This window comes from Furipterus horrens, unplaced genomic scaffold (genome assembly GCF_987537825.1).
Source record: "Furipterus horrens unplaced genomic scaffold, mFurHor1.1.pri manual_scaffold_6, whole genome shotgun sequence".
Classification (NCBI taxonomy): Eukaryota; Metazoa; Chordata; class Mammalia; order Chiroptera; family Furipteridae; genus Furipterus; species Furipterus horrens.
This window is the reverse complement of record NW_028327176.1, coordinates 186,958,456-186,984,583: the sequence shown is the minus strand read 5'-3', so window position 1 is coordinate 186,984,583 and position 26,128 is coordinate 186,958,456. Positions and strand designations below refer to the sequence as shown.

The 26,128-nt window shown below is 44.3% G+C and overlaps 1 protein-coding gene across 9 annotated transcripts in view; it reads right to left on the bottom strand.

Annotated features, from left to right (window-relative positions):
- Positions 1-26,128, bottom strand: part of ARID1B (AT-rich interaction domain 1B) — a 403,225-nt gene that overhangs the window by 112,503 nt on the left and 264,594 nt on the right. For all 9 annotated transcript variants that reach the window (XM_090280021.1, XM_090280013.1, XM_090280019.1 and 6 more), the window contains one exon: positions 6,305-6,548. In XM_090280021.1, coding sequence (XP_090136147.1) covers positions 6,305-6,548 — 244 coding nt within the window. The remainder of the gene's footprint in view (positions 1-6,304; positions 6,549-26,128) is intronic.

The following is a 26,128-nucleotide window of genomic DNA, read 5'->3' as shown; positions in this document are numbered from 1 at the left end:
TGCGGTTTTAGGAAGGGCGCCCCTTTCCCCAGGAGAGCGGCCCGGATGCCTCTCTGCCTCGCACCCACATGCAACCTGCTCCGCTGCACCTGGCAGCCCCGGCGAGGGCCGTGGAGAGGCGGTATTGATCTCAGCTGGCTGATGTCTCAATACAAGCAAACAGTGTGAGCACTGAGGATTCTGAACTGCATCTTTTATTAAATTTTATGCTAGGCTGCCTGCCTATCACATCACACAGAAATCAATTTGCCCATGATCTGAGTGAAGCAAAAATTCAGATTCTTGTCTTCCCCTGGTCTTCTGGTCTCCTCTTAACCTCCTCAGAGCTAAACCCTGAGAAGAGCAACCGCTGACTTATCTTTCTTTTCTGAGTTAGAAGAAAAATAGACTCCACTTTGTGAAAATAGGATTTTATGGCTGGCTCTCGCGGTCCTATTCAATAACCTCAGGAGACACAGCGGATCATCACTGGAAACTCTATCCAGTGACCCCCCTCAGTGATGGCTTTGCTTTCCACAGGTCTTAGTCACCTGAAGGCAACAGTGGCTTGAAAACATCAAATAGAAAATTCCATACGTAAACAAGTCACGTGAGTTTTAAACTGCGCAGGGTTCTGAGGAGCGTGATGACGTCCCCTGCCGCGCCGCCCTGTCCCGCCTGGGGCGGGAGTCACCCCTCTGTCCAGTGTCCCCATGCTGCGGACGCTCCCCACCCGTCAGCCACTCAGAGCTGGTTATTGGATTGACTCTCCTGGTATCACAGTGCCTATGGCCGAGCAACCCTGATTCTACTTAATAACAGGCCCAAAGTGCAGGGGTAGCGATGCCGGCAATTCGCAGAAGCCACAGAGGAACCATGAAGAGCTTCCTTTACGTGAAAAGATATATGTGGGCAGGAAAAGTCATTGAGTGCATAGGGTTTGGTGCTATCAGCAGTTTCGGGCAGCTGCTGGGGGCCTGGGAACGCACCCCCGGCAGATAAGGGAGGGCTGCTGTGCGTACCGCCTGAGCTGTGCGAGGACCCGCCGGATTAAGAGCCAGAAGCCCCTGCCATGCTAGACAGTGACTACCACGCACGAGCCTCTAGGTCTCAGTTTGAACTATAACAACCACCCTAATCACAACGATCACCAGGCACGGAACGCTTCCCATGTGCCTGCTTCCTGTGTATGGACACGTGTGATCTTTACAGCCACCCAATGAGATACGGTTATTATCTTTGCAGACGCAGAGAGGAAGGCACAGAGAGGCGCAGAGACTTGGCCAAGGTTATGCAGTCAGGAGGCGGCTATAAAACGAGGAGGGAAGCAAGATGGCAGCACAGGCAGGCACGGCTCCACTCCTCACACAACCGGTACTCAGAACTGCCGGAAGTCAAGCCGAATGCAAGGCCTGCAACCACGGAATTAAAAAAGAAATTACGTTGCGACTGGTGGGAGGGGAAGAGATGAGAAACAGGCTGGTCCCCCACACATGGGCTGGATGAAAATCAGCAAGTACATCTAAAGAGTGATGGGTCCCAGCCCCACACCCAGCCCCCAGCCCGGGGTTTCAGTGCCGGGAAGGTAAGTCTCTGTAACTTCTGGCGGTAAAACTCAGTGGGGATTGAGGCTGTGGAAGACAGGAACTGCTAGATCCCATAGCAGTTCCTCTTAAAGGGCCAGTGCACAGACTTCCTCCTACTCTCTCCCTCTGGGCTCCAGCCTCGGGGAGCAACCGAACGGCATCAGAGACATACGGGGAGGGACTGAATCATCTGGCATAAGGGCGAGAGCTGGGGGCAGCTTTCTCCCAGACAGAAAAGTTGGCAGAGGCTGCTGTTCCTTTTCTGAGCCCTCCCCCCAGAGCCACAGAGCAGGGAGGCAGCACAATATCTGAGATGTCACCAACCTGGCTCACACTGTTTGTCTCACTCTGGTGATTCCCTGAGGCTCTGCCCCACCCAACTTTTGGGCCCACCCAAGCTGTTTCCAGTGGCTTTTCCATATGAATAACTTGTCTTGGCTCATGCTTCCGATTTTCCTAAATTATCTCAAAAAAGCAGCATCTGGCTTCAGTTTGCCCCATACCTCTCAATAAGTTGCCCTAGGCTTGGCCTCGCGTGGGCACCTCCAAGCCCAGCACAAATAGCAGCCATCTGCAGATGGCTTTGTAGCTTATGCTGTGTGACCCTGGACAGAACACAGGAGGTGGCTGACCTTGGATGTGCCAACAGCAACCAAGGCTCAACTACAACAGGAGAGTGTACACAGCCCACAAGGCAGGCGCACCTTGAATATCAGTTTGGGTGATAGGGGAGACTATGCCACTGGACCCTACAGGACACCTACTACATGAGGCCACTTAACCAAGCCTGGAGACATAGCAGCTCTACTTAATACACAGAAACAAACACAGGGAGGCTGCCAAAATGAGGAGACAAAGAAACATGGTCCAAAAAAACTCCAGAAAAAGAACTAAAAATGGAGACAAGCAAGCTACTAGATGCAGAGTTCAAAACACTGGTTATAAGGATGCTCAGTGACCTCAGTGAGAATGTCAGTAGCATAAAAAAGGGCATGGAAAACACAAAAAAGAACCAGTCAGAAAGGAAGGACACACTAATTAAAGAAAAGAACAATTTACAGGGGTTCAACAGTAGAGTGGATGAAGCCAAGACTCAGATCAGCAATCTGGAATAGAAGAAAAAACAAACAAACAAGCAAAAAAAAAAAAAAAACAAAGCAAAACAAAAAGAACCCCAATTAGAACAGCAAGAAGAAAAAGAATTAAAAAAAAAAAAAATGAGGATAGGGTAAGGAGCCTCTGAGACAACTTCAAGCATACCAACATTCACATCATGGGCTTGCCAGAGAAGAGACAGGCAAAAAATTGGATACCTATTTGAAAAAATAATGACAGAAAAACAATAACTTGGTGAAGGAAATAGATGTACAAGTGCAGGAAGCACAGAGTCTCAAACAAGATAAACCCAAATAGGCCCGCCCCAAGACACATCATCATTAAAATGCCAAAGGTTAACGACAAAGAGAGAATCTTAAAAGCAGCAAGAGAAAAGTGGTTAGTTATCCACAAGGGAGTTCCCATAAGACTGTAATCTGATTTCTTAAAAGAAACTTTGCAGGCTAGAAGGGACTGGCAAGAAATATTCAAAGTGATGAAAAGCAAAGTCCTACAACCAAGATTGCTCTACCCAGCAAAGCTATCATTTAGAATGGAAGGACAGATAAAAAACTTCCCAGTCAAGAAAAAACTAAAGACGTTCATCATCACCAAACCATTATTATATAAAATATTAAAGGGTCTTCTTTAAGAAGAAGATCGAAACTATAAGCAACAAAATGGCAACAGATACATATCACCAATTGAATCTAAAAAAATAAACAAGCAGAACAAAAATAGAATCATAGATAGAGAACACTTTGATGGCTGTCAGATGGGAGAGGGGTTGGGGGAATGGGCGAAAGGGGTGAAGGGAGTAAGAAGCACCAATAGGCAGCTACAGAACAGCCATGGGGATGTAAAGTACAGCCCAGGGAACAGAATAGCCAAAGAACACATACGCACGACCCATGGACATGGAGAATAGTGTGGGGACTGCCTGAGGGAGTTGGGGGGCTGTGTAGAGAGGGCAAAGGGGGAAAATTGGGACAACTGTAATAGCATAATCAATAAAACATAATTTAAAATAAAAATAAAACAAAAGGAGATAAGATCAGATGATTACGAAAGTCCATCCATATCCAGTTCAAATGCCGTTGGAATTCCACTCGGGAGAAAGGTGAACAGATGCCCAAACTGCTGACCAGATTTTCTAGAGGTTATTCCTCTTAAAATAACACTAACACTAAGCGATATCCTATTTGTCATGTTTTACACAATTCTATTACTATACAGCTTCATACTCCATAAAGACTGTAACAGCAGAATCAATAAAATATACTTAAAGAAAAAGAGGGACTTGAATATCATGCTTCCCCCAGAAGCACCTTTGCTGTGTAACGTCTTCCCTGTACCAAATTTCGCCGAGTGGTTTTCTCCAGCACCATGTAGACATGGGCACAAGGGAGCTGACTTGGACGGTGAAACGACAAGGAGGCCTCGGGCAATGAGCACTTCTGACGCAAGTTTAAAATACAAACTACAAGTTTTAAACGACTCCAAGGAAGCTGAACACTTTCTATAAAAACTCCCTTTCCCGAGAAGTTACGAGAGATCCGACTCGGGTAGGGTGGGCTCTGCCCCGCAGTGACTGAGGGGAGCAGCCGCCTGCGTGACAGCACTAACGGGTCATCGGGAGCGCAGCCCCCTGACCAGCCTGCCCCCTGCACGAGACACGACCGAGCACCGAGCTCGGAGACCAAGGCCATGTGCTGGCCTCCCTCCTGTGCAGTGTGTGATAGCATGTGTCCAAAGTGAGCTCTTGCGCCGGCTACGTGTTCTCTATCCCATCAAAACCCAAACGGTGAAATGCAAGCTTCAAACTCCTCATCTGGAGTGACAACCACACAGGCAAGAACGATCAGACTGTGAACTGCCCACGTCAGGGATTTTGAATGAAAAACTACAACATCTTTATACTTCAGGAACGTTTTCAGTTAGGCATTAGGAAAAGTCCTTTTGACCCCATTCAAAAAGGGGCAGTTCTTCTTTGATAAATAAAGTATTTTCCATATAACTTTCCAATGTTTAAGTAGGCATTTGCCTCAAAAACCATCACACCACCAAAAAGTGCTGAAGGAATTCTGAAATGCGGAGCAGTCAAAGCTTTAAAAATGCTTAAACGTGGTAGGTCCAGGTTTTCTTACCATTACCCTGAGGACAAATATATTTTTGAAACAAAGGTAACATCAAAATGCTCTAATCAAAATGGATTCAAATTATAGCTGTCTCTGCAATATGGATGATTCCCGGAAACCTAACATTTAGTCAAAACTGTAACGGTGGAAGACCACTCATAGCATGACTGGGGCCACGTGCCCTGGCTCCCCGGCTCCTTCCCGGCTTGTGCCCACTGTCCTCCTGCAGCTACTAACAGTGGCCCTTACATGCTCAGAAGTGCCCCGGCTGGACGATGAATTACACAATCACTCTAAAGATGACACAATTCTAGAAAGCTCAAAACTAAATAACACGAACGATACACACTCTATCAAAGGTCGTAATAAAATTCTTTAAAATCCTCCCAAACCAAAAAGAACGAGTAAAGATGAGGCAGGGAGACATCGGGGCTGGAGCGCTCCCAGAGACGTGCCACCGCTGGGAGCACTCCGGCCCCGTCACTGGAGTGGACGCAGCTCACGATGTTCGTCTGATAGTTATGCTTCGTAATTAGTATGTTATATAGGTGCATATCTATGTCCGTACATATATAGAACACCTCATAATATATTTTTTAAAAAATAAGAGGTGTAAAATGGTAAAAATGGGTAAAATCTACCATCCAGACTTCTAAGATCACAGAATAAACCAGCAGAAAATTTATCAGCAATTCAGTATTGATTCTGATAGGTCAGAAAAACATGCTCTCTGGCAGCACTTATATCATGTTAGCAAAATTCACACAGAAAGAAATGACATCTAGTTTGCTGATAAAGGAAAGCGCGTTGCTTGGTGGGTCTGAGTGAATGAAGTTCAGTCTAAGAAAGATGGATGAGGATGAGGCAAATGACAAATATACAAACAGATAATCCCAAGGACACAGTACAGGGAGCAGAAGGCACGGAAGCCATATGGCCACTGAAACATCTGAACCCAAGAGCTGACTGGAACATAAACATCTAATATGAAATTTAAGAAGGTAATGTCTGTATCAGCAACAAGGCCTTGAATATGTGCCAACAGATTAAGACACTGGTAAGAATAAGCAGTAAATACATTTTAGAAAATAACGGCCATGGTATAAATTAAATAGAACCGTAAAACCTAAGGCCAAAACTCGCCAACAATCTCACCTTAGTGGCACTTACCAACAAAGATCTTATTTAACAGAATCATCACAAAATACAGGCTAAGAGAAAATAAATAATTTCCCGGCCTAAGTTTAGGCAAATGTGCAAACCGAAGGCATCAAAGTGACTAGTGATTTTATTAATTGGGTGTTCATATTCGCTAGCTGAATATCTTTTGGAACTGAACCTCTCACATGCTTTGGTGACAGATAATTCACGGTTATGTTCCTAATACGTGTTCCCATCACGAGATTTTTAAATAGCAAAAAAGGAATGGAATGTGTGTCGCTACTGACGAACACCAGCTCTGCCTTCACTTTAGAGTAGAATGACAGTTATTTAGAAAGGGAGTACCTGGAATACTTGCGGGAGAAATCGGGCCTGACCGCGACTGGTTGCTTCCCACGGGAGAGCCGACAGGAGAGGGCGATGGGCCCCCAGGGATGCTGGAGAGGTGAGGGGACGCGTGTGGAGAGAACGGCGACTGGGCTGGGTTGCTCTGATCCCCTTGGCTGCTTGTGGACCCAGACGCGCTGACTGCTGAGCTCAGGGTGGCCTCCGTTCCGGTGGGCAGGTCATCGATGGAGCCAGACAGGTCCTGGGGAAGAAAGGAGGACAGAAATAGCATGTAGTTACACAGGAACACACATGTGGACCAACACCGGATCAAAACTTTGAAAATCATAGCAGCAAGGAAGTCCTTCTAGACAATACCCAAAACTCAAGAGCACGGCCACTTGTTATGAGACAACTTTAATGAGGTCTCCTCTCAGTAGAACCTGTGAGATCTGATCTGTCCCTAAAAAATGAATGGGAGTTGTACTCCACACAACCCCCGACAGCTCTGCTGTAAGCTGTCAGCCCCGGTCCCACAAACCGCTCAGGGAGCCCCGCCCCGCCGCTCGGTGATGACTGGCGTGTGAATGGAACGCCCGGCTCTCGGGACGATCGGTGGCTTAACTGACAGCTACCACTTTGGATCTTTTCGTTTAAAAGCAACACTGGAGGACTGTCTGAATTTCAAACTTGGATGGTCTCCGTTCGAATGCAGTAGCAGTCAAAATTTTAACCAAACCTTGTGGTGAAAAATTATCACATTTTAAGTAATTACATAAATACCATTATAATAAAATAGTGATAAGAATATTTTTTAAAAAATCCTCACCGAAGGACATGCTTATTGATTTGAGAGAGAGAGAGAGAGAGAGAGAGAGAGAGAGAGAGAGGGAGAAATATCGACGTGAGAGAGGAACATAGATCAGGTGCCTCCTGTATGCGTCCTGACCGGGGAGCAAACCCACAGCCTTCCGGTGCACAGGACGAAGGTCTGACCAGCTGAGACGCCCAGCCAGGGCACGATGCACGTATTTTTATATGATATTGTGGAAATAAATCGCAGTGGACTTACATTGGTAGGAATGAATCCTAATGCTATGGCTTACGTTGAAAACAATTTTAGGCTAAGCAAACAATTTTAATGCTATCTGATTTGTTCATAACACCCTCTAAAGGCAATTATTAAAACCCCCATTTGACAGATACAGAAACCGAAGCTCAGAGTGAAAGTTTCTGTCGAAGGTCACACTACTGGGGACAGATGGCACCTGCTGAAGATGACGGAGGGAGGATAAGATGGAGAAAGGACAGTGTCTCCCGCAGGCTCCAGAACGAGGAGGGCAGACCTCCGTGGCCTCCCTCCCCGCTGTGGCACCAGGGGCTCAGTAAGTCAGGGAGGGCCTGCTGCTAGGACGGGCCCCCCACGTCAGAGTCCGCACGCCCAGTGGGGGTCGACAGCCCGGTACGGAATGTGTCCTGACGTCCCAGCTGCAGGACGGAGACCCTTGTCTGCATAACCTGGGACAGAACAGTGCAGCACGAGCTCAGAAGCGCCACTGCCTACAAAGGGTCTTCAGTACAGACTGAGACTGCCACTCATTCAGCTTCACTAACGTTTAATTTCCTCACTGCTTCCTACTGCCACTCCCAAAACGAGGGCTTTGAGAACTCGCCGATGAAGGCGCTCAGGCTTTGAAGAATGAGTCTAGACCAGGAGGTACAAAAGGGGCCAGGGAAAGCAGAGCTGGTCACAGGGTACCAACTGTCACAAAGCACACTCAGGACTAAAGTCCTCCTCTCCCGGGATGCAGATTTGCTAATCATGCTATATAATTAACTTCTCTGTTCCTAACACCAAAACTGCCAATGATTAAAAAATATATTCTAAAGAAGAGATGATGAAAATTCACAAAACGGAGTATTTTAGAAGAATGATATCTTCCTAGGTATAATGGAGCACAATCCTCAATGCCATATAACGGCTTAGGAATAAAAATGTAATAGTAACAGAGTAGATTGAAAATATCACCCTAGAAAAAGTATCATTAAATCGTTAAGATAAAATGGGGGCAAACTGAATTGTATCTTTAGATTTCAGAGAAAAAAATACATAAACATTTCTACTCAGAACACACGACATGCATGACTTTGCACATATTCACCTGGTAAGTCGCTGTGTTTAACCTGACGACTGAATAGCTGGATTCAGACTTTCTAACAAAATGAACTGGGAAGCCGGTAGAAACAGGAAGGTTATCAAGCACAGAACATGCTACATACAACATAGAAAGTATTCACACTTCAGCACTCCAGGCAATTCTCTAGTCCCTGGAAACTAAACTTAAGCTCACAGACGTGAACACGCGCACACACTCTGACGTGCTGAGGACGGGACAGGATTCCAGACACCTGTCCTCCCTGGCTGGTCACTGGCTTCACTGCACACAGGCTCAGAGCTGGGGTGTGTGTGGGCGCGGGGGAGAGGGGCTGATGGTTCTGCTCCATGCCATGTCCTCCTCATCACGTGCACAGGGGGCATAGCTCTTTGAGGCAGGACGTTGCAAGCTGTGGCATAGCGGGGGTCCCCAACCTCTGGTCCGGCCTGTCAGGAAGGGGGCCACACAGCCGGAGGTGAGCTTGAATGTAATGCGCTTGAATCACCCCGAAATCACCCCTCTTGTCAGTGGGAAAATTGTCCTCCACGAAATTGGACCCTGGTGCCAAAAAAGTTGGGGACTGACTGCTGGACAGGCTAGAATCGGACCCTGTCTGTATCTGCTCTGCCCACAAGCCAAACATTTTAAAATAACTCAAAAAGAAAAAAAAAATCAAAAAGTAGTATTTTATGATATATGAAAAAATCTGAAATTCAAATTTCAGTGTCCATAATGTTTCACTGGAACACAGCTTCAGCCTGTGGCAGCTTCGGGCTACAAGGGACAGCAGTCGTGACGGAGACCCTGTGGCCTACGAGCCTAAATTACTTCCTCTCTGGCCCTTCCTGCACGAGGAAGAAGGCCCTGAGCTAGAGCGTGTGGTATTCTAGAAGGGCCTCCACGGCCGGGGTCTCCGTGCAGTTCAGTGGGGGCGAGGAAATGTTCGCGCTTCCCCACGATGGGACTGACTGGGCACCACTGTCCCCGCCAGGGTGGGTGGTGGGTTCCCTGTGGAGCTACATTCTCCAACACCTAACTAATGTGCGTTGCCAGCAACCAAAGCGCCAATCAGACAGAAATCATCTGGGAGGAAATAGGCTTTTCATGCTTTCTTACAGGGAAAAAAAAAACTTGGTTGAAAACTATATATAAAACCATTATCGTCTATTAGACTACATACGGAATTAAACACAGAAAAGACTTAATAAAAAAAATCATTACTTGAAGTTAAATAAATTTTTGCAAATCTTTCTTCATAAAAAAAACAAAAACAAATTGTTACTCTGAAATTTTTAAAATTCTTCGCACGACCTATAAATTCCTTCCCTGTCCTCTCTTAAAATTCCACGTTCTGGTTGAAAACGTGACATGGGCCGGTGTCAGGGGAGCTCCATTCAAGCAGCAAAGGCATGAAAAGCATTTCTGTTATTCAACAAGCTGATCAAGGAAATATCAAGAGAAAAATATAGAAGCCGTGGCTTTCTCAGTGTTCACATGTCATCAGAATCTCGGCGCTGACTAGACCTCCCTGCAACAGAAGAGCAATAAAAAGATACAATTTCTATATTACTGTTATCCACACACGTACCTTTTATATGTAAATTAGAGAGAAATATTCCCGCCCCGCAGACACCTAGAGCATCCATAGGTACAGCTGTCTTACAACACGTTAATAAAAGCAGTTCAACAGTGGTTTAAGCATTCAGCCTAGTTAACAAAGAAGCTCTGTAACTAATACTCCTCCAGAGGACAATTTAGTCAGCAGGGCACCAACTCGAGTCTTCTTTCATAAGCACTATCAGATCTACGGTGCCCGCGAAGAACAGAGAGACCTCACTGCATCTCATCCCAGGCAGGGCCCCTTCAGGCCACCGTGCTTCCATTTATCTTGCCGGGGCGCTGGCAGGCCAGGTAATTGCGGGGAGCACTCTTTTCAGGGGCTGGAGTCCCCCTGCCCCACAGCATTCCTCACATCCTGCCTCTTCACTGACAGGCTGATGGGGATGGCAAAGACTTCACGGGCTCACGGACAGGAAGGTCAGTATTTTACCATGACAATTTGATTTGGCAAAATCTTGCTAATTGGTTGGGTTTCCAACATCTGACATCATTCAGAATACAAAAGACTTCTCAACACACTAGAAGTAATATATAACTCCTACTATCAATGGTTCAGTTATTTATTAAACCCGTGACTTAAAAAAAACGAGGCTGTTTTACTCTAAGACTTAATTTAAGTGAAAGTTTCTGCAAAGACTTCCTCTGTAACCATCGTCCCTCCACCGTCAACGCACGTAAAATTTTCACTCTAAGCCAAGTGACACACGTTCAGGAGACTTCACTAGGCTTAGAATGAACTGCCACCGGCGAGCAGTAAGAATCCTATCAGACTCTGACAAGAGAAACACTTAGGAATTAACATAGAGCACAAATATGTTCCTGATTCAATGTGAGGGGACAGTGAAGGGAGGGCAGGGACAATATGGAAACATATCTCCAGGAAGGAGCACAAGAAGAGTTTTTAGAAATCTACATATACACAAAATAGACATACATCATTAAATATAAATATTCTCTCATCTCTACATACTGTATATGATCCTCCCTAAAAATTTTACATTAATACATGCATCTTTGATTTTTAAAAATATTTTATTTATTTTTAGAGAAGGGGGAAGGGAGGGAGAACAGGAGGGAGAGAAACATCAACGTGTGGTTGCCTTTGGTGCGCCCCCAACTGGGGACCTGGCCCATAACCCGGGCGTGTGCCCTGACTGGGAATCGAACTGATGACCCTTTGGTTTGCAGGCTGATGCTCAATCCAGTGAGCCACACCAGCCAGAGCCATCCACCTTTGATTTTGATGGTATTCAATTTATCTAATAAGTTATCTTATTAAAGTATAACATCAGTCACTGGTAGGGATGCCTTATGGTCCTGAAGAACTGGGAATGAGTTAGATAATTCTACTCCCTTGTTTTATTAAATAAGTGGGTTTTTCAAAAAGCAAATCAGCTTCAAAACACTAAGCTATACTTCTCGATACAATGGGCTGATCGTATTAGATCCATCCCTGACAGAGAATGGCAGAGCGCTGCACACGTGTGGGCATCTCCAGCTCCGAAGTGCCCTGAGAGAGCAGAGGACGAAACACTGAATTAGAAACAGGGAAGACATTTCAATCAATGAGATGCGTTCAGGTCTCTCATTTAAGGAGTTTAATAGGACGCAGTTAATAATTTCTCTCGTGACTTCCCACGGGTTTGAAGCACAGGTTAAAATGCCAGTTCAATGGTCTTTAGATAAGCCTCTAAGTCTTCAGAAGCAGAAATAGTATCTCTTCTCCATCTTAGGATATTCAGTATGAAAGTCAGGCGTGTAGCATTTCTTTCTCTCTCCACCGAGACCCTGACTTTCTTAAAGGCAGTGACCGGTGAGTGCCACTGAACGGAGAGCCTCTCCAGTGCCATACAGCGGCCAACAGTGCACAAGTAAGCCGGCACATGCTAGTATTTCTCAGTATGAACACAAGCACTTAACTGGAAACTACCGACTTCGCTCTTAGAACTTAGCCATGCATCCTCAGCCCTCTGCTTCCCCTTCGCACCCTGGAGGCCAAGTATCCAGTCTCATTAGATACTTGGCTCTTTACAAACACACTGTACAGTCACTTACTACCCACCCACCTTACTTTAGAACCATCATTTGGACATGAGATACAAATACACCTTGAAATTGCTAGGACTGACATATATACACCACAGAACAAAACCTCATAACGACTGCTCAGTTTCCATGATGTTTGTAGGCTTCTTTTCAGCACAAACCTATGTGTAATAAACAGTGTCTTTCAAGACACCCCCAAAGTCCCTGCTTTCATCTGTCTAGCGGCAAATGACTTAAAAGCTTAGACTTCCTGTCTGAATGAATTAATAAAAAATGCCAAGGCGCAGAGAAACACAGAATCCATGATGAAAATCTTTTGAAACACTGATTTGTAGGCCTTAAAACATCTTCTTTCCAAAGATGCTTTCTATATCTTACTTGCCATTTAAATGTAACAAATATTTACCTCTTTATTACGTGACAACATATGCAAGGCACAGCCTTAAGATAAGATGTAGGAGGTCAACTGAAAATAATGTTCGATGTTAATTTTTAAAAGTCATGAGATCCATAAACGACAATCTCATATCCAAAGCCAGGGATAACAAATAAAATTAATGAGTCAAAAAGTCACTGTAAGAGAGGTAGCCAAGAACCCCATTCTGGGGGGAATGGCCGTCACCTGACTCACCTGCGTCCCTCCCTGTGGGCGACGCACCTGCAGAGGACATTTGTAGGATTATCAGCTAAACTGATAATTCACAAAAGCAGGGTGCAGAGTTTAACATGCTATCGGAAGCAAACATTGCTATAATGGTTACATTTCCTTTGATTTTTAAAAATCAGCACCCAAAATAAAAAGCTAGCCTCAAAGGTCCTTGGGTTAAATCTCCTAATAGAAAATGTGCTGTCATTCTAAATTTAGAAGTGGTCGACAATTTAAGTATGAAAGATGCATCACGTAAGGGAATTTTCTCCCATTGCACAGGCCTCAGGGGGGTACTAAATTATTCTGTTTTTGAACTCTGCCCAGGCAGATTCTCTGCTCTTCCACTATTAACGCCTTGCTATGTTATGTAGGCCAGGGAGAACCACAAATAGGCCTGCTGACGGAGTATGAGCAGTCGTGAACTTAAAACCAATTTGATAAGAACATCTATTCATAGTTTTCTTTTCGTTGTATGGAAATTGGAATTAACTTTCCCCTGGAAATAACATACCCTTCTGGGTTACACTTGCAGTATCAGGTATTTCCAATTTCTTACATGAGGAAGCTACAGCATCTTGTTAGTGCCAGTCCATTGCTCCCGGCTGCCAAAATGTTTTTTGATTGATTTCATCCTCCAACATGGCCAAGACCCTTCCTGACCTTAAGTGACCTTAGGTCAGTTCCGATAACACTGAAAGACTCATGTGTGGAGAACTGCTGGCCCTTTATCATTCCAGGAGCTAAGGCATTTTAAAGAATGCACTGATTAATACAAATCACAGACTCCGGGTGAAATTAAAGCTGTGCTGAGGCTGAGGAGCCGGGAGATACTTGTCCTGAGCATCACTCTTGGACGGGCGCACCCTACTGAAGGATGCCTGCGTGGAAGGAGGCAGAAGAAAAGGTCAAGGGCAGTTTTTACACGGGGATGACATTTTATAAGTTGTCCTATAGTATGTGATCATGTCCCCTCAAACGCCCTTCTCTCATGGCGTCTCGATGACGAGACACAAACAGCTACCACTCCAATAAATAGCAGCCATTCTATGATGAAGAAGGGGATGCCTGAGTGTTGTGGACTTTGGAGTGGTGTGCCTTCTGCCAGAGCACAGATGCGCGGGGGCTGCTGTCGGGCAGGCTCGGGCTGGAGCGAAGACGTGCCCTCGCGGCAAGTGGTGGGCAGGGGGCGGGGGGCAGAGAGAACCACGTGCAGAGGCAGGAAGGACCTGGGAGGGCACGTGTGCGCGGCGGGGGCTCGAGGAGGCCAGCGGGAGCTGGAAGGAAGGCAGAGGGAGAGGCGGCTGCTGGGAACGGGCTCAGGCACGCAGGCCGAGGAACACGGACCTACGCGTTTAGGGACCAGGGAGCCGACGGGAGTCTAAAAGGCAAGTTTTAATATCACCGGAGAAGGAAAAGAAATGCCGTGGGCTATCAAATTAGAAATGTTAAACATTTAAAACACACACACAAAAACATGTTTTCAAGTGTTTATGGACCAAGACTGCTTTAACGCAACTAAGATTATAGGTACCGGTTAGGAGTAAGTTTGTAAAATAAGTTTTAAGCCTCTGTATTTCAGCATTATATAAAATTTAGCAAATACATGAACAATGACGACAAAGTGCCTAAATAACTATAGGCCATTTCAGTTATGCTCAAGAATTCCTATTTCAGGCACAACGGTGTCCGAAGACTAATTATGAGTCATGTTTCCCTTTAACAGATTATACTCCTCTAACTATTCTACTCCCAAAGCCTGGAGACGACTCCTGACACCGGTGGTGACCAAGGGGAAATGACCTAACGAGGGGCTTGTTGTCAGAGGGATCGAGTTCATGAGCTGGTGCTTTGCAAATATTGATGCCAGGTATGAAACAGAACGTAGGAACGACCCAGGTGCTTGGAAAGCAAACTGAGAAACTAAACATGGTCTGTAAATACGTAAGAGTTCGCGTTTGCTGATACCAGTTTTCACTGCTGAAAGCGTATCATAAATCCTTGTAACAGAAAAGCCACCAACACCACCTCTTGCGTCCCTCATGGTACAAACACTCCTATTTCCTTAAGAAGTACAATGCCTAGCATGGAGCAATCCTGAAAATAAAACTTAACGAAAAGGCACGAACCCTCAGGAGATGTTTATTTCTTCAGTACGTAGCAATGAAATACTTTAAAATAGTTAAGACCTGTAAGAACTGCAAATAAATTAGCAACCTAAAACGAACAAAGAAACAAAATTGAAAAACACACAACTCACAAACTGTACTGAGTCTACGTGGAATGAAGGGAAGTTTCATTGGCAGAACAATAACTTAGTTATGCTGGTATGTTCCCCTGTCACATGAACATATAAATATACATACTTGTTCGACATCCTTCACTGGATTTTCCCAAACTTTTTATTTTGAAATGACGGATGACATAAAAATGGCAAAGACAGTACTGAGTCTTTCTACACATCCTTCACCTCTCTGCCCTAAATGGTAACATTTTCACAGCAACGAGGGCACACTTTCCAAAGCTATGAAATTGACACTGGTATACTACTATTACTGAGACTCCAGATAATTCACATTTTACCAGTTTTCCAGTAATGTCTTTTTTCCAGGATCCAACCCAGAATAGCATGTTACATTTATTCACCGTGCCTCCTTCATCTCCTCTAATCAGCAACAATTTCTCACATATTTCCTTGTTTCCCACAACCTCGAAACATTTGAAGAGCACTTGTCAGGTATTTTCTAGAATGTCCTCAATTTGTGTTTGGTTTGTGTTTGCCCATGGTTAAGCTGGGGTTACACGTTACGGGGAAAAATACCACAGAAGCGAAGTGTCCTTCCCAGAGCAGAGTACCAGGGCGTGATAGCAACGTGATTTATCCACCAGGTGATGCCGGCTTCCACCACTTGGTGTAGGCAGTGCCTGCCGGCATTCTCCACTGCCAAGTGACTCTCCTTCATTCATAGAAAGGAGTCCCTGGGTCCAGCCCACACCCAAGGAAGGGGGATTAAGCTCCACCTCCTGGAGGAGGGGCATCAAAGAATTTGTGGAAATTAACACCATACATTAAAACCATACAGTAATTAGTAGATATTTTGGGGGAAATCTACAAAGCTACGTGTCCTGTTTCTCCTCAGTTTGATCGGTGGATCTCGCATGCAGCATTACTTTGCTGTGCACATGTTGATTTTCTATTTACTGCATTCCTTCTAGGGACACATTATTTAGAATTTTTCTGTTTAGAAAAAGCTGTCCTGTCTCCATTCATTTTTACACGATCAAGACAATTATTTCTCTTACGTATGTTTTTTAGGGCAACCTGAGTTCCTGTATTAGATGACTAAGGGATACTCTTATCAATACTAAACGACAGTGATATTTCCAACTAAGGTTTCATGATTATAAACCACTGGAGAGAAAAAATATGTACTTCATGTTTTTCCGGACACAGATAGTAGAAATATAATTTAGTATAGCCACTTTGAACAATAATCTGAAAGCATCATAGGAGGCTCAGGATGCAATCACCTTAGGACCCGAAGTCCACTCCTAGGTTTATATGCAGGCACATGTATGTAAGGAAAGATATTCTAGCACAGAAGCACTGTTTCGGGATTATAGCAGCAAAAAATAAAGACAATCTAATTTTCCAGCAATATTAAGTATTTATAGATGTATTCAGAAATGGGGATACTATATAGCAGTGAAACTGAATGCGCTAGAGCTAAAAATATTAATATGAATGTCATAAAGCTGACAGAAAACAAAAAACCCAACGCAGCGACATGTAATTAACGTAGGACAGAAGGCCAAAGAGAGCAGTGGGCCAGACACACGGCTGCGCGAATTCCAGAACTAGTGCAGCGGCCGTAAGCAAAGGGCCAAAGGCCACGAGCGTGGGAGGAGCGCGGGGCGTGGGCAGGGTTGGAAAAGACAGAGCAGGTGGAACAGCTTCCAGGTCCTCAGTAACCTTCCCGGCAGCCGCCAGCTGCCATGCGACCCCCAGCCTGAGCCCCTGGCCTAAGCTCAAAGAACCAAGCCCTCCTTCCCTCCGAGGGCGTCCTTGGTATCTGGGTGAGGTCTTCCCTGACATCTGCGCCACCCAGGTGAGCTCCAGCAGTCCTTCCTCCATGATCCCAGGTCACATTTATCTACTGCGGGACGCCTCATGTCGCGCATTAATGAACGGGCAGCATCTGCCACAGCGCACGCTCTGGGGGAAGCAGGGGCTTGCGTTCCAGCCCCAGCGCTGCCACTTATTAACGGACCGTGGGAGACACACTTAACCTTTCCGTGTTTCTCCTTCCTCGTCTATGACATGGGGAAATACTCGTACCTGCTGGAAAGAGCTGTTGCGAGAATAAAATGAGAAATCATAGGTAGAGGGGTCGGTGCAGCGAGATCTCAGTGCGCGCTATTATCATAATTAACCATGAGGGAGGGCTTGTGGGAGCGCTCCGACTGTATGTCAGTGGGGACTGCAGCGCAGGAAGGGGAGGGGAACGCTGTCCTCCCGCTTTATTAATCCCAGGGGACACCACCAAGGCTCTGCAGGCCCTGTTGGAACCGGGTTTAAAAATGGAACCCCAGACAGCAACCAAAAGAGAAAGGGAACCCATGAGAGAGGCAGGGTTTTTCTCCATTTTTCTGGCGACGTCACTGGACTGATCATTCATCAGCTCTTTAATGAGTAAGACAAGGGCTGCCTGCATTCTGTTTACGAACACAGATTTTCAACAATATTTCTATCAGTGGCATTATAACAAATATTCTAGTACCAGAAAATGGCTAACAGTGGACTGGTAAGAAAAACACCCCAAATGACTCACTATTTAAGAATCACAAATAACAAAATGTTACCACAGAGAGACTGCTGTGCTCCAGGAGAAGGAGCTGGGTGAAGGAGGGGTCTGAAGCGTGGACTCATGGAGCCGCTGTGGACAAGACAATCTAATCTTTATTCAATTGTAACATGGGGATTATAATGCTTGTTTTGTCAGTGGGTCAATACAATGAATAAAGCAAATGATAAGGAAATTGTGAAGAACATGACTTATAAAATATAAGATGATATTATTTCCTGATGCTAAGTTATATATCATATTAGGCACAGACTTCAAATCACTTCTGTTTTAAAGAATAAGTTAGAAATAAAACAGAATAACAGTAAAAGAAATACTAAGGCCACATCAATTCAAATCCAATTTCCTTCCTTGAATGCTATTTCTCTTTGTAATACACTGCCAGAAGACCTAAAGACAAGGGTTACCTTGTTTCTTCAGTAAAGACTTAAAGATAGTTTAAAATTACCTTGTTATAATTGGAAGAAATAGTATAATGAATGGGTTCAATACACAAAAAGTTGAAATTTTTATATTTTCATAGAAAGTTTTTAAGACTTCTGAATTCTTTAGGAAAGAAAAAAGAGAATCCAGAATTTTTTTTACATGATTAGCCCGACTAGATTACAGATGAAAATGTTCTTTATATTTTTAAATGAACCGCAACCCATTCAATACTCCCCTGCCAAAGTCAAACTTAAAAAGATGCATTTTCTTATGTTCAGTTATGATTCACAGACTACTCAGATAAGAGGTTTCCCAAGTGAATTGTTTTTATCTACGTGAAGGGGCAACTGGTCACTTAGCACCTCAAGTACTGCCTCTCTACGTTCAATTGTACATCACAATTTTCCCAAAGATCATGTAGCCATTCTATAACATATTACTTCCAACACTAGTTCTCGAAAGGAAGTGGTCATAAAGCTCTTCAGGGTTTCAGACAGAAACTTTCAATACCAATAATAATAATAATAATAATAATAATAATAATTTTTTAAAAGTCATGATGATGAGGATAGTAATATCAGTAAGGGCCAGGATTGGGCCTTGAAGTCCAGTGCTTTCACACTCAAGCATGCTACCTCTCCACAGAGCCACGCCACAGTACTGTGGTCCCTCACACTTATAAGGACTTATCCTGGGGCCTGGGGCAGGGGTCCCGCCCACCGGGAGGACAGTCTTCTCTGACGATCACTTTAGTCCACACACGCAGTCTGGTAGACAGCATGAGCAAATTCAGATACAGGATCCAAAAGGTAGAAGGTAAAATGCCCATTGCATTTGCCTTCGGAAACCTTTGAACATGGGGGAGACCTAAGTAACTGGACTTGCAGGCCCATCCCACTGCCTAATTCCTCTTTATCCTAGTACGTCGTAAGTTTCTAAATAAATTTGAACTTAAACTCTGGTCATCAATCTGAGTGCTGTGAAACCTCTTGCGGAATCTCTGCGTCTTGTTCCCCTCCTCTAATGAAACCTGCTGTTAAAAAGCACTCGTTAGATGTTTGCTTTTTGACGTTGGTATTAGACGGTAACAGTGCTCTTTCTGCATTGGGGTATGTGTGTGTGTGTGGGGGGGGTCACTAAGAATCTGGGCTCTGGAACCAGACAGCGGGTTCCCACCGAGCTCCCCTTTCCCTGCCTCCAAGGACTTGGGCAAAGGAGCCCCATGTGCCTCCACTTCTCACACGTGTGTGTTACAGAACAATAAAAGAAATGACCTCGCAGTGTTGCTGGGAGAATTAAATGAGTTGCTGCACACAAAGCACTAGGCATGACGCCGGCCCCAGGCTAGTGCTCCTTCAATGTTTACTGTGGGGCAGGTTTTCAGTAACAACGCAGCAGAGCAAGGACCGAATTCTGGAGTAAGAGCGGTTGGAAATCAAGCTGTGGCTCCATCATTTCTTTCCCCAATCCTGGCAAGTTACTTAACCTCACTAAGCCTTGAATTCACTATCCAGAAATGGGGGAAATATTACTTATACCACGGTGAGGATTAGACATATTTATGAATAAGATGTAGCAAGCATACACAAGAGTTCAGGAAATGGTTGCTATGTATATAAACATATACACACATATAAATATACACACATTATCAGACATATACTTCCATTTTTTAACACTGTTTGTAATGTAAAGTACATTTTGAGAATGTGATAACGAATTTGCAGGTAAGTAGCAGTGGCCCTAATGTATCTTTCCCTTCTTTAACAAATGCTTTCAAGAGAGCTATGTGCTGGGCAGACAGTGTAAAACTGACTGCTAGCTAAGTAAACAGCCCTTGGGCACCTCTATAAAACTCAGGGCTACCAATGAGAAGCGCTGCATGCCGAAGAGGGCACTGATGGGAGAGGTCATCAGTCTCGGCTGTGAAGCCTTGGTTCCAATCTGCTCCATCACCTCCTACTGATGCAAACACGGCAAATGAATTAACAGCCCAAAGCCTCAGTTTCTTCACCTGTAAAATGGATCTGTGTCTCAAAGAGGCTGAGAGAACAAAATAAATACTAGCCATCCTGATTTAGATATTTATTACCATGGAGTATGCAGATACATTTAAAATAAGGACACTAGATGTTAAAATGGCAGAAAATCAGAAGCCACCTAAATATCAATTTAGTAGTGAGCCATTTAAAATATATATAATTACTAAAAATAATGTAATTTTTATTGAAAAGATTGTTGAGTGAAAATCAGGTGCAGCAAACAAACACGATCAAATTTATGTAAAATAGCATAAAAGTTACATAAACATACTTATATGTACATATAAAACGTGTATTTTTTAATGCATAAGAGGTATCAACTGATGTGCAATAAAATTTTAATAGTGGTTATTTTAAGGGACTGGATCTGGAAGTATATTTTTTCTTTTTTCATTGTGCTTGAGCAGTTATTTTAATAAATGCTGAAGCTTTTTTGTAAAAGAAATAAAGCAAAGGGGGCCCCTGCAGACTTTAATAGTCTTGGACACACAACCACAGCACAACTTAATAAACAGAGTTATTAATTTATTCTCACTCTAAAGCAACCAACCAATGAGCTTTAAAATAAGCCCATTCAAAAGACGGGAAACCGTTCAGTAACGGTAGCATGAAATCATGTTAGTATCTTTACAGCAGACGCTAAACCAACGCAAAAGTCACGTGGTAACGAAACGGTGAGACAAAGTGGACAGAGCAAATGAGGCTCGGATGTACCGTTTTCGCATTTTATCAGGCTCAGATTTTAAATACAATTTTCCTTATGGTCTCTATTAGCAATTCTGTATATACTCGAAGAAGATGGCTGAGAAAACTTAAAAAAACCAGATTTGATGCAAGAAGAGCACAGCAGTAATAGAAACACTGCATTTAATACCACGGCCTTCGGATGCGGCGGGCCCCGGCCCCGCAGCCCCGCCCCGTCACCCCGGCAAACGCAGACACGGCTCCCCCAGCGCGACGGGGCCGACAGGGCTCCTTCCCCACGGAGGCTGGCGTCTTGAACCCGAAGATTCTCAGAAGAAACAGAAGTCACGTGCCTATCCCCACTTCAGACGGAATCTAATAGATTGTGATTTCGCCACTGTGGCCACCCCGAAGCCCGAGGGCCAGGGACGAGGCCACCCCGGCCGCCACCGCTCGAGGGGTTCGTCTCAACAGTCACATGTTCACCATTATCTGTTTTCTTTACCTCCAAAGAAAATTACAATTTTAAACATAATTTTCTTGGTGAATCGATGCTTCTAAGTTTCCCGCTGCATTCGGATATTGTAGAAGAGGGCAAACCAGCTAGAGTAAACAGGGACTTAAAGTATCGAAATGGAGTTGAAATAATAACCAGAGCATTATAAAATTATAACCTCGGGTAAATTCATTCTGCTGAGCTCCCTTTAATTCCTAGAATGAGTAACCCCATGAGACCATAATAGGCCATCGGGTTGTACAATGTGATATGACTGTCCACGATTTGTCCTCTATAGAATATACCTGTCTCTTCCTGCTTTTCTGTGTTCTGTCTTCTGAGTTTCCCAACACTGCTCAGCAGCAGATAAGACACTGTATTAAGGAAAAATGAATTCTGGCTCTAGGAATAAAAGCAATATATTTTTTAAAAGCATGTATATAAAGATTGGTGGAAGCTACTTATGAAGTAAATAAAAGAGGAGGGAAGGAAAACATAAAGCTACCACAAACAGGGCAATCTGTTATGGGCTGAATGAGCGCCAGCGCGGGGCCTCGGGGCCCGGCAGGATCTCTCTGTACAGTGCCAAACTCCAACAATATTGTTATGGTCAGAAAGGAATTTCTCAAGAGCTCACAAAGGCAGAAGGTCATAAATAAACCCAGCAGGACTGCCTTGTCAGTTCTCATTATTAGCGCTGCAGGCACTTGCTTTTCTATGGGCTCCTTGCAGGTTCATTTAAGTGTAAGAGTTCCTCCTTGAACATTCACAGACTCATAAATAAAATGGTTCTGAATCCAGCAAAGAAAAATACTAGAGAAGTAAGAAATAAGCAAGCAAGTGCATAAATATATAAAAGACAGAGCAGGGCAAACAGCAGAGCTTAGCCTGCCCTCTCCGAGAACTGGGTACCTGAAGGATACCTTAGGCCCTGGCCTTGGCCCCCCAGCAGCGACCAGCAGAGCGCTCTGCTTCGTCACCGCCGCCACCGTCTGCACAGGCCTATCTGGGCAGGAAATGAAGCTGGGCTCCTAAACCGGTGCTGACATGTGTCATAAACTGAGGAGAGCGCAGCTGTGTGATCACTGCTGCAATCATGAAGCGACATGTAGTGTTAACTTACTTAACTGAAGATTTTTAACTAGAAAGAAAAAAAAGGATGTACGAGTCTATTAATGATAGGAAAAGATGTTTATTTTTAACCATTAAAAATAGGAAAGTATTACTGGGTCTTTAAAGATGGACATTACTTTTTCCATCTCTGAGTTCTTATCCATGCCTCTAAATAGAAAATAGGAGTTAGTTTTATAATATGTAAAAAAAAAAACAACATGCAAATCTCAATTCTTTCAGAATTTTATGTCCTTGTATTCTAAGAAGAGCAGAGAAAAGGAAATATCTACATACTCCAATACGGATATTAAAAGGGGAAAAGATCTGATAAACTTGATTTCATGTACTACTAACTTAAAACAAAAAGGTACTTCTCTTCGGCAACAAGAAAAACATATTTCATATTGTCATCTATTTTCTTAAAAAAAGAGAAAAAAACAAAATGAATATTTTAAAGTAATATAGCTCAGTGTTCTTAAAAACAAGTGAGAATCACATCAGAAAACAAAATAGAAAACAAAAATCCTGAGTAATGCCTCTTTTCAGAACTAAATTCTAAAATTTTGCCACATTTCCTTCTAGTCTTCTTCCTTAAGTAGAGCAAAACAGCGTATCTTTAAAAGCATAATACGTATGCCAACATGAATAAGGCACCCCTGACCTACTTGCTATCCTCTATTAAGAAAACAAACATTTTGTTTCTCAGATAATATTCAGTGTTGTAATTTATGCAATTTTAATTAACTGTAAAATAAAACACACAAAGTGTCCCGCATCATCCCCTTTAAGAGAACAATTAAAGATTCCCAGAGAACAATGCTGTTCCCATAGGCTAGGACGCTGGGACACCGTGGTGCAGTTCCTGAGAATAAAGGCTGGGCCACAAGGAAGGTGTATTTGCAGAATCCCTTCCTCTGGCTTGCAGCCTCTCCTTACCTACCTCCCTACCAGTCATGATTATTAGTGTCAAGCTGATGCTGAATCCTTCACAGAGAAAATCCTCTGTGTTTGCCTTCGACACTGGCAATTGGTCTACGCTCTCAGTATTCGAACAGGATTGCTCTGGAACAACATGACATGACTGGTCCAAGGAACATGATTAAATGCCGAGAAGAGGGGAGCCTGACTGTCCGAGAGTGGTAAGAAACCGACCCGGGCCTTCCTTTATGTTGGTGGGAGAGGTGGGTTTTGCTAGAGACCATTTCTGAAACAGCTGAGTAGCTGCATTAACTGTAGCCTATACAGAATCATGGTGTTAAATTCGTAATAGGCTGCCAACGTCATTTTAAATTTCTTGACTGGTAGCTTTATAATGAGGTAGCTCATGGCTGACTATGCTAGGCCATGAACAGTCCTCACGAACTCATTGTTGGATATTCTCTCAACAGTAATAACCAGTAAAAACAAGGTTCCTGAATCGGACACACTTAAGGCATGAATAGCATAGAAAACATAAAATGAGCCGTGTTTACACTTTACAGCTAATCCACGCTAGTATTACCCCAACTGTATCTCACCGACTTTTAGAGCTGATTAGCAGGTGTTAGTGGGGCTCACACCCAGAATTTCAGGTAGAAACGTGCTAGAAGATATTACCACATGGGGAGAGCAATAAAGTAAGTCACGGGGATGTAGTGTATAGCATTGTGACTATAGTTAATAATAGTTTATTATATATTTGGGTAGCTAGATCTACTCTAAAACAGTTTATCACAAGAAAAAAATGATGTAATCATGTATGGTGATGGATGTTAACTAGCCTTACTGTGCTGACCATTTCACAATACATGCGAATATCAAATCATTATCTGTACACCTGAAACTAATATTGTAAGGCAATTTTATCTAAATTATATAAAAACAAACAAAAGAAGTGGGGAGAGCCAAGTTTGACTGCTTTGGAAGAGAAGCAACGAACTGTTAGGAACAGCACAGAATTGGCAGAACTAAAACAAAGCCACAGGAAACATTTACTCCTCTCCTCTGGTTTTAGAATATAAAACTGAGGTCCAGAGAGACTACATTACTTATGTCAAGAATACGCACGCATCAGTAGATGAGTGGATCAGAACACTGCGGTACATGTACCCAATGGAGTACTACGCAGCAGAGAGAAAGAAGGAACGCCTGCCCTTTGCGACAGCGTGGATGGAGCTAGAGAGAATTATGCTGAGTGAAATAAGCCAGGCGGTGAAAGACAGATGCCATATGCTCTCCCCTGTAAGAGGACTCCAATGAACAAAATAAACTAATGAGCAAACCAGAACCAGAGGCATGGAAACATGGAACAGACTGAGAGCGACCAGAGGAGAGGGGGGAGGCGGATAAAGGTGGAAGGAAGGGGAAGGGACTAGACAAAGAACGTGTAGGAATAACCCACGGACATGGGCAACCGGGTGGGGATCGACTGTGGGAGCCGGGGATGGGCTGGGGAGTGGAGGACAAAGGGGGAAAAGCTGGGACCACTGTAATATAATAACAACAAAAAATTGGAATAAATAAATAATTTGATGTTCAAAAACGTATGCACAGGCTGTACGGACACAGATTCCACGAGAATGCACTTCCCCGAGCATATTCATTAACATCTGCACTGGCACCGAGAGCTTTCTCCGAGAGTGCAACAACAGTGAGAGCGTACGAGTGTGGGCTTGTGGGTCTGTGTGAGGGCACGCGTGTGCACACACAGCCAACAAGCGTGTGCACAGAGCACACACTTAGCTGCTTAGGGGCCTTTGCTAACAGTCACTGCCCCACACTGCGCATCCAGGTACATGACCGTCTCAAAGCACCTTGTTTCATTTAGTAAATAAGAACGTGACGTTTAAGTGACAAACGAAGAACCACCATAAAGCAGAGGTGTCAGGACGGGGAACCGCAGGACACCATTGGATAGGTCCTCTGGTGACTTCAAACAGACCTCTTATTTTCTCATTTCTGCCTGCTGGCATGTCTCTTTTCTAGCTCCCCAGTCTCTTGGGCATGCCAGTGCATTCATGCCACCTCCTCGTGGGCGAGTCACAGCGGCTGTCACACGCAGGCCATAAACCGAGAGACCATCGAGGGACACACCAGAGGCCACCTCACTGCCACAGGCAGAGGCAGAAGATCCACCTCCCCTGACCTCGCCACCTGGTCCGGGCAGGAATCCACGGTCATACTCGGAGGAACCCGGGCAGGCCAATGCACTTCATCACTGAAACTGACAAACCACCTGATTTTCCTCATTCTGTCTGCTGACCACCGACAGGGTTCACAAGAGTAAAGTCTGAGAGAGGCAAATTGTGCAGACTGACTACTCGGTGAAGGCGTCTCCATGGAGCACAACACCTGAGACCTAGCACGTTCTCAGCCTACAATGGGTCGGGTGCCCCGCACAACTTCATAGGTGAGGTAGTTTATTTCATAGAGTTCAGAGTTCTAAAGTATCTGTAACTGTTTCAGTCTTCACATACGGGGTACGGCACGTAAACTGAACCTAAACCCCTGAGAACAGTGGAATTAACTGTAAAACACAAGCACACACAACGGCTGAATAAGGGGGGCAGGAAGCGACGGAACGGAAGGAACATGGGGGAAGTAAGAGAAGAAAATGTAAGCACGGCGAAATATGTGTAAGTGTTTAACTCATTCTGGACGAAGGCGTGAGCAGCCCAATCGCTGCATGTGGGAACGAAAGGAAGAAAAGCAGACAATGCTTTGGACAGATCTGGCAAATAATAAAGATGATTTCAGATTTTCACTATCA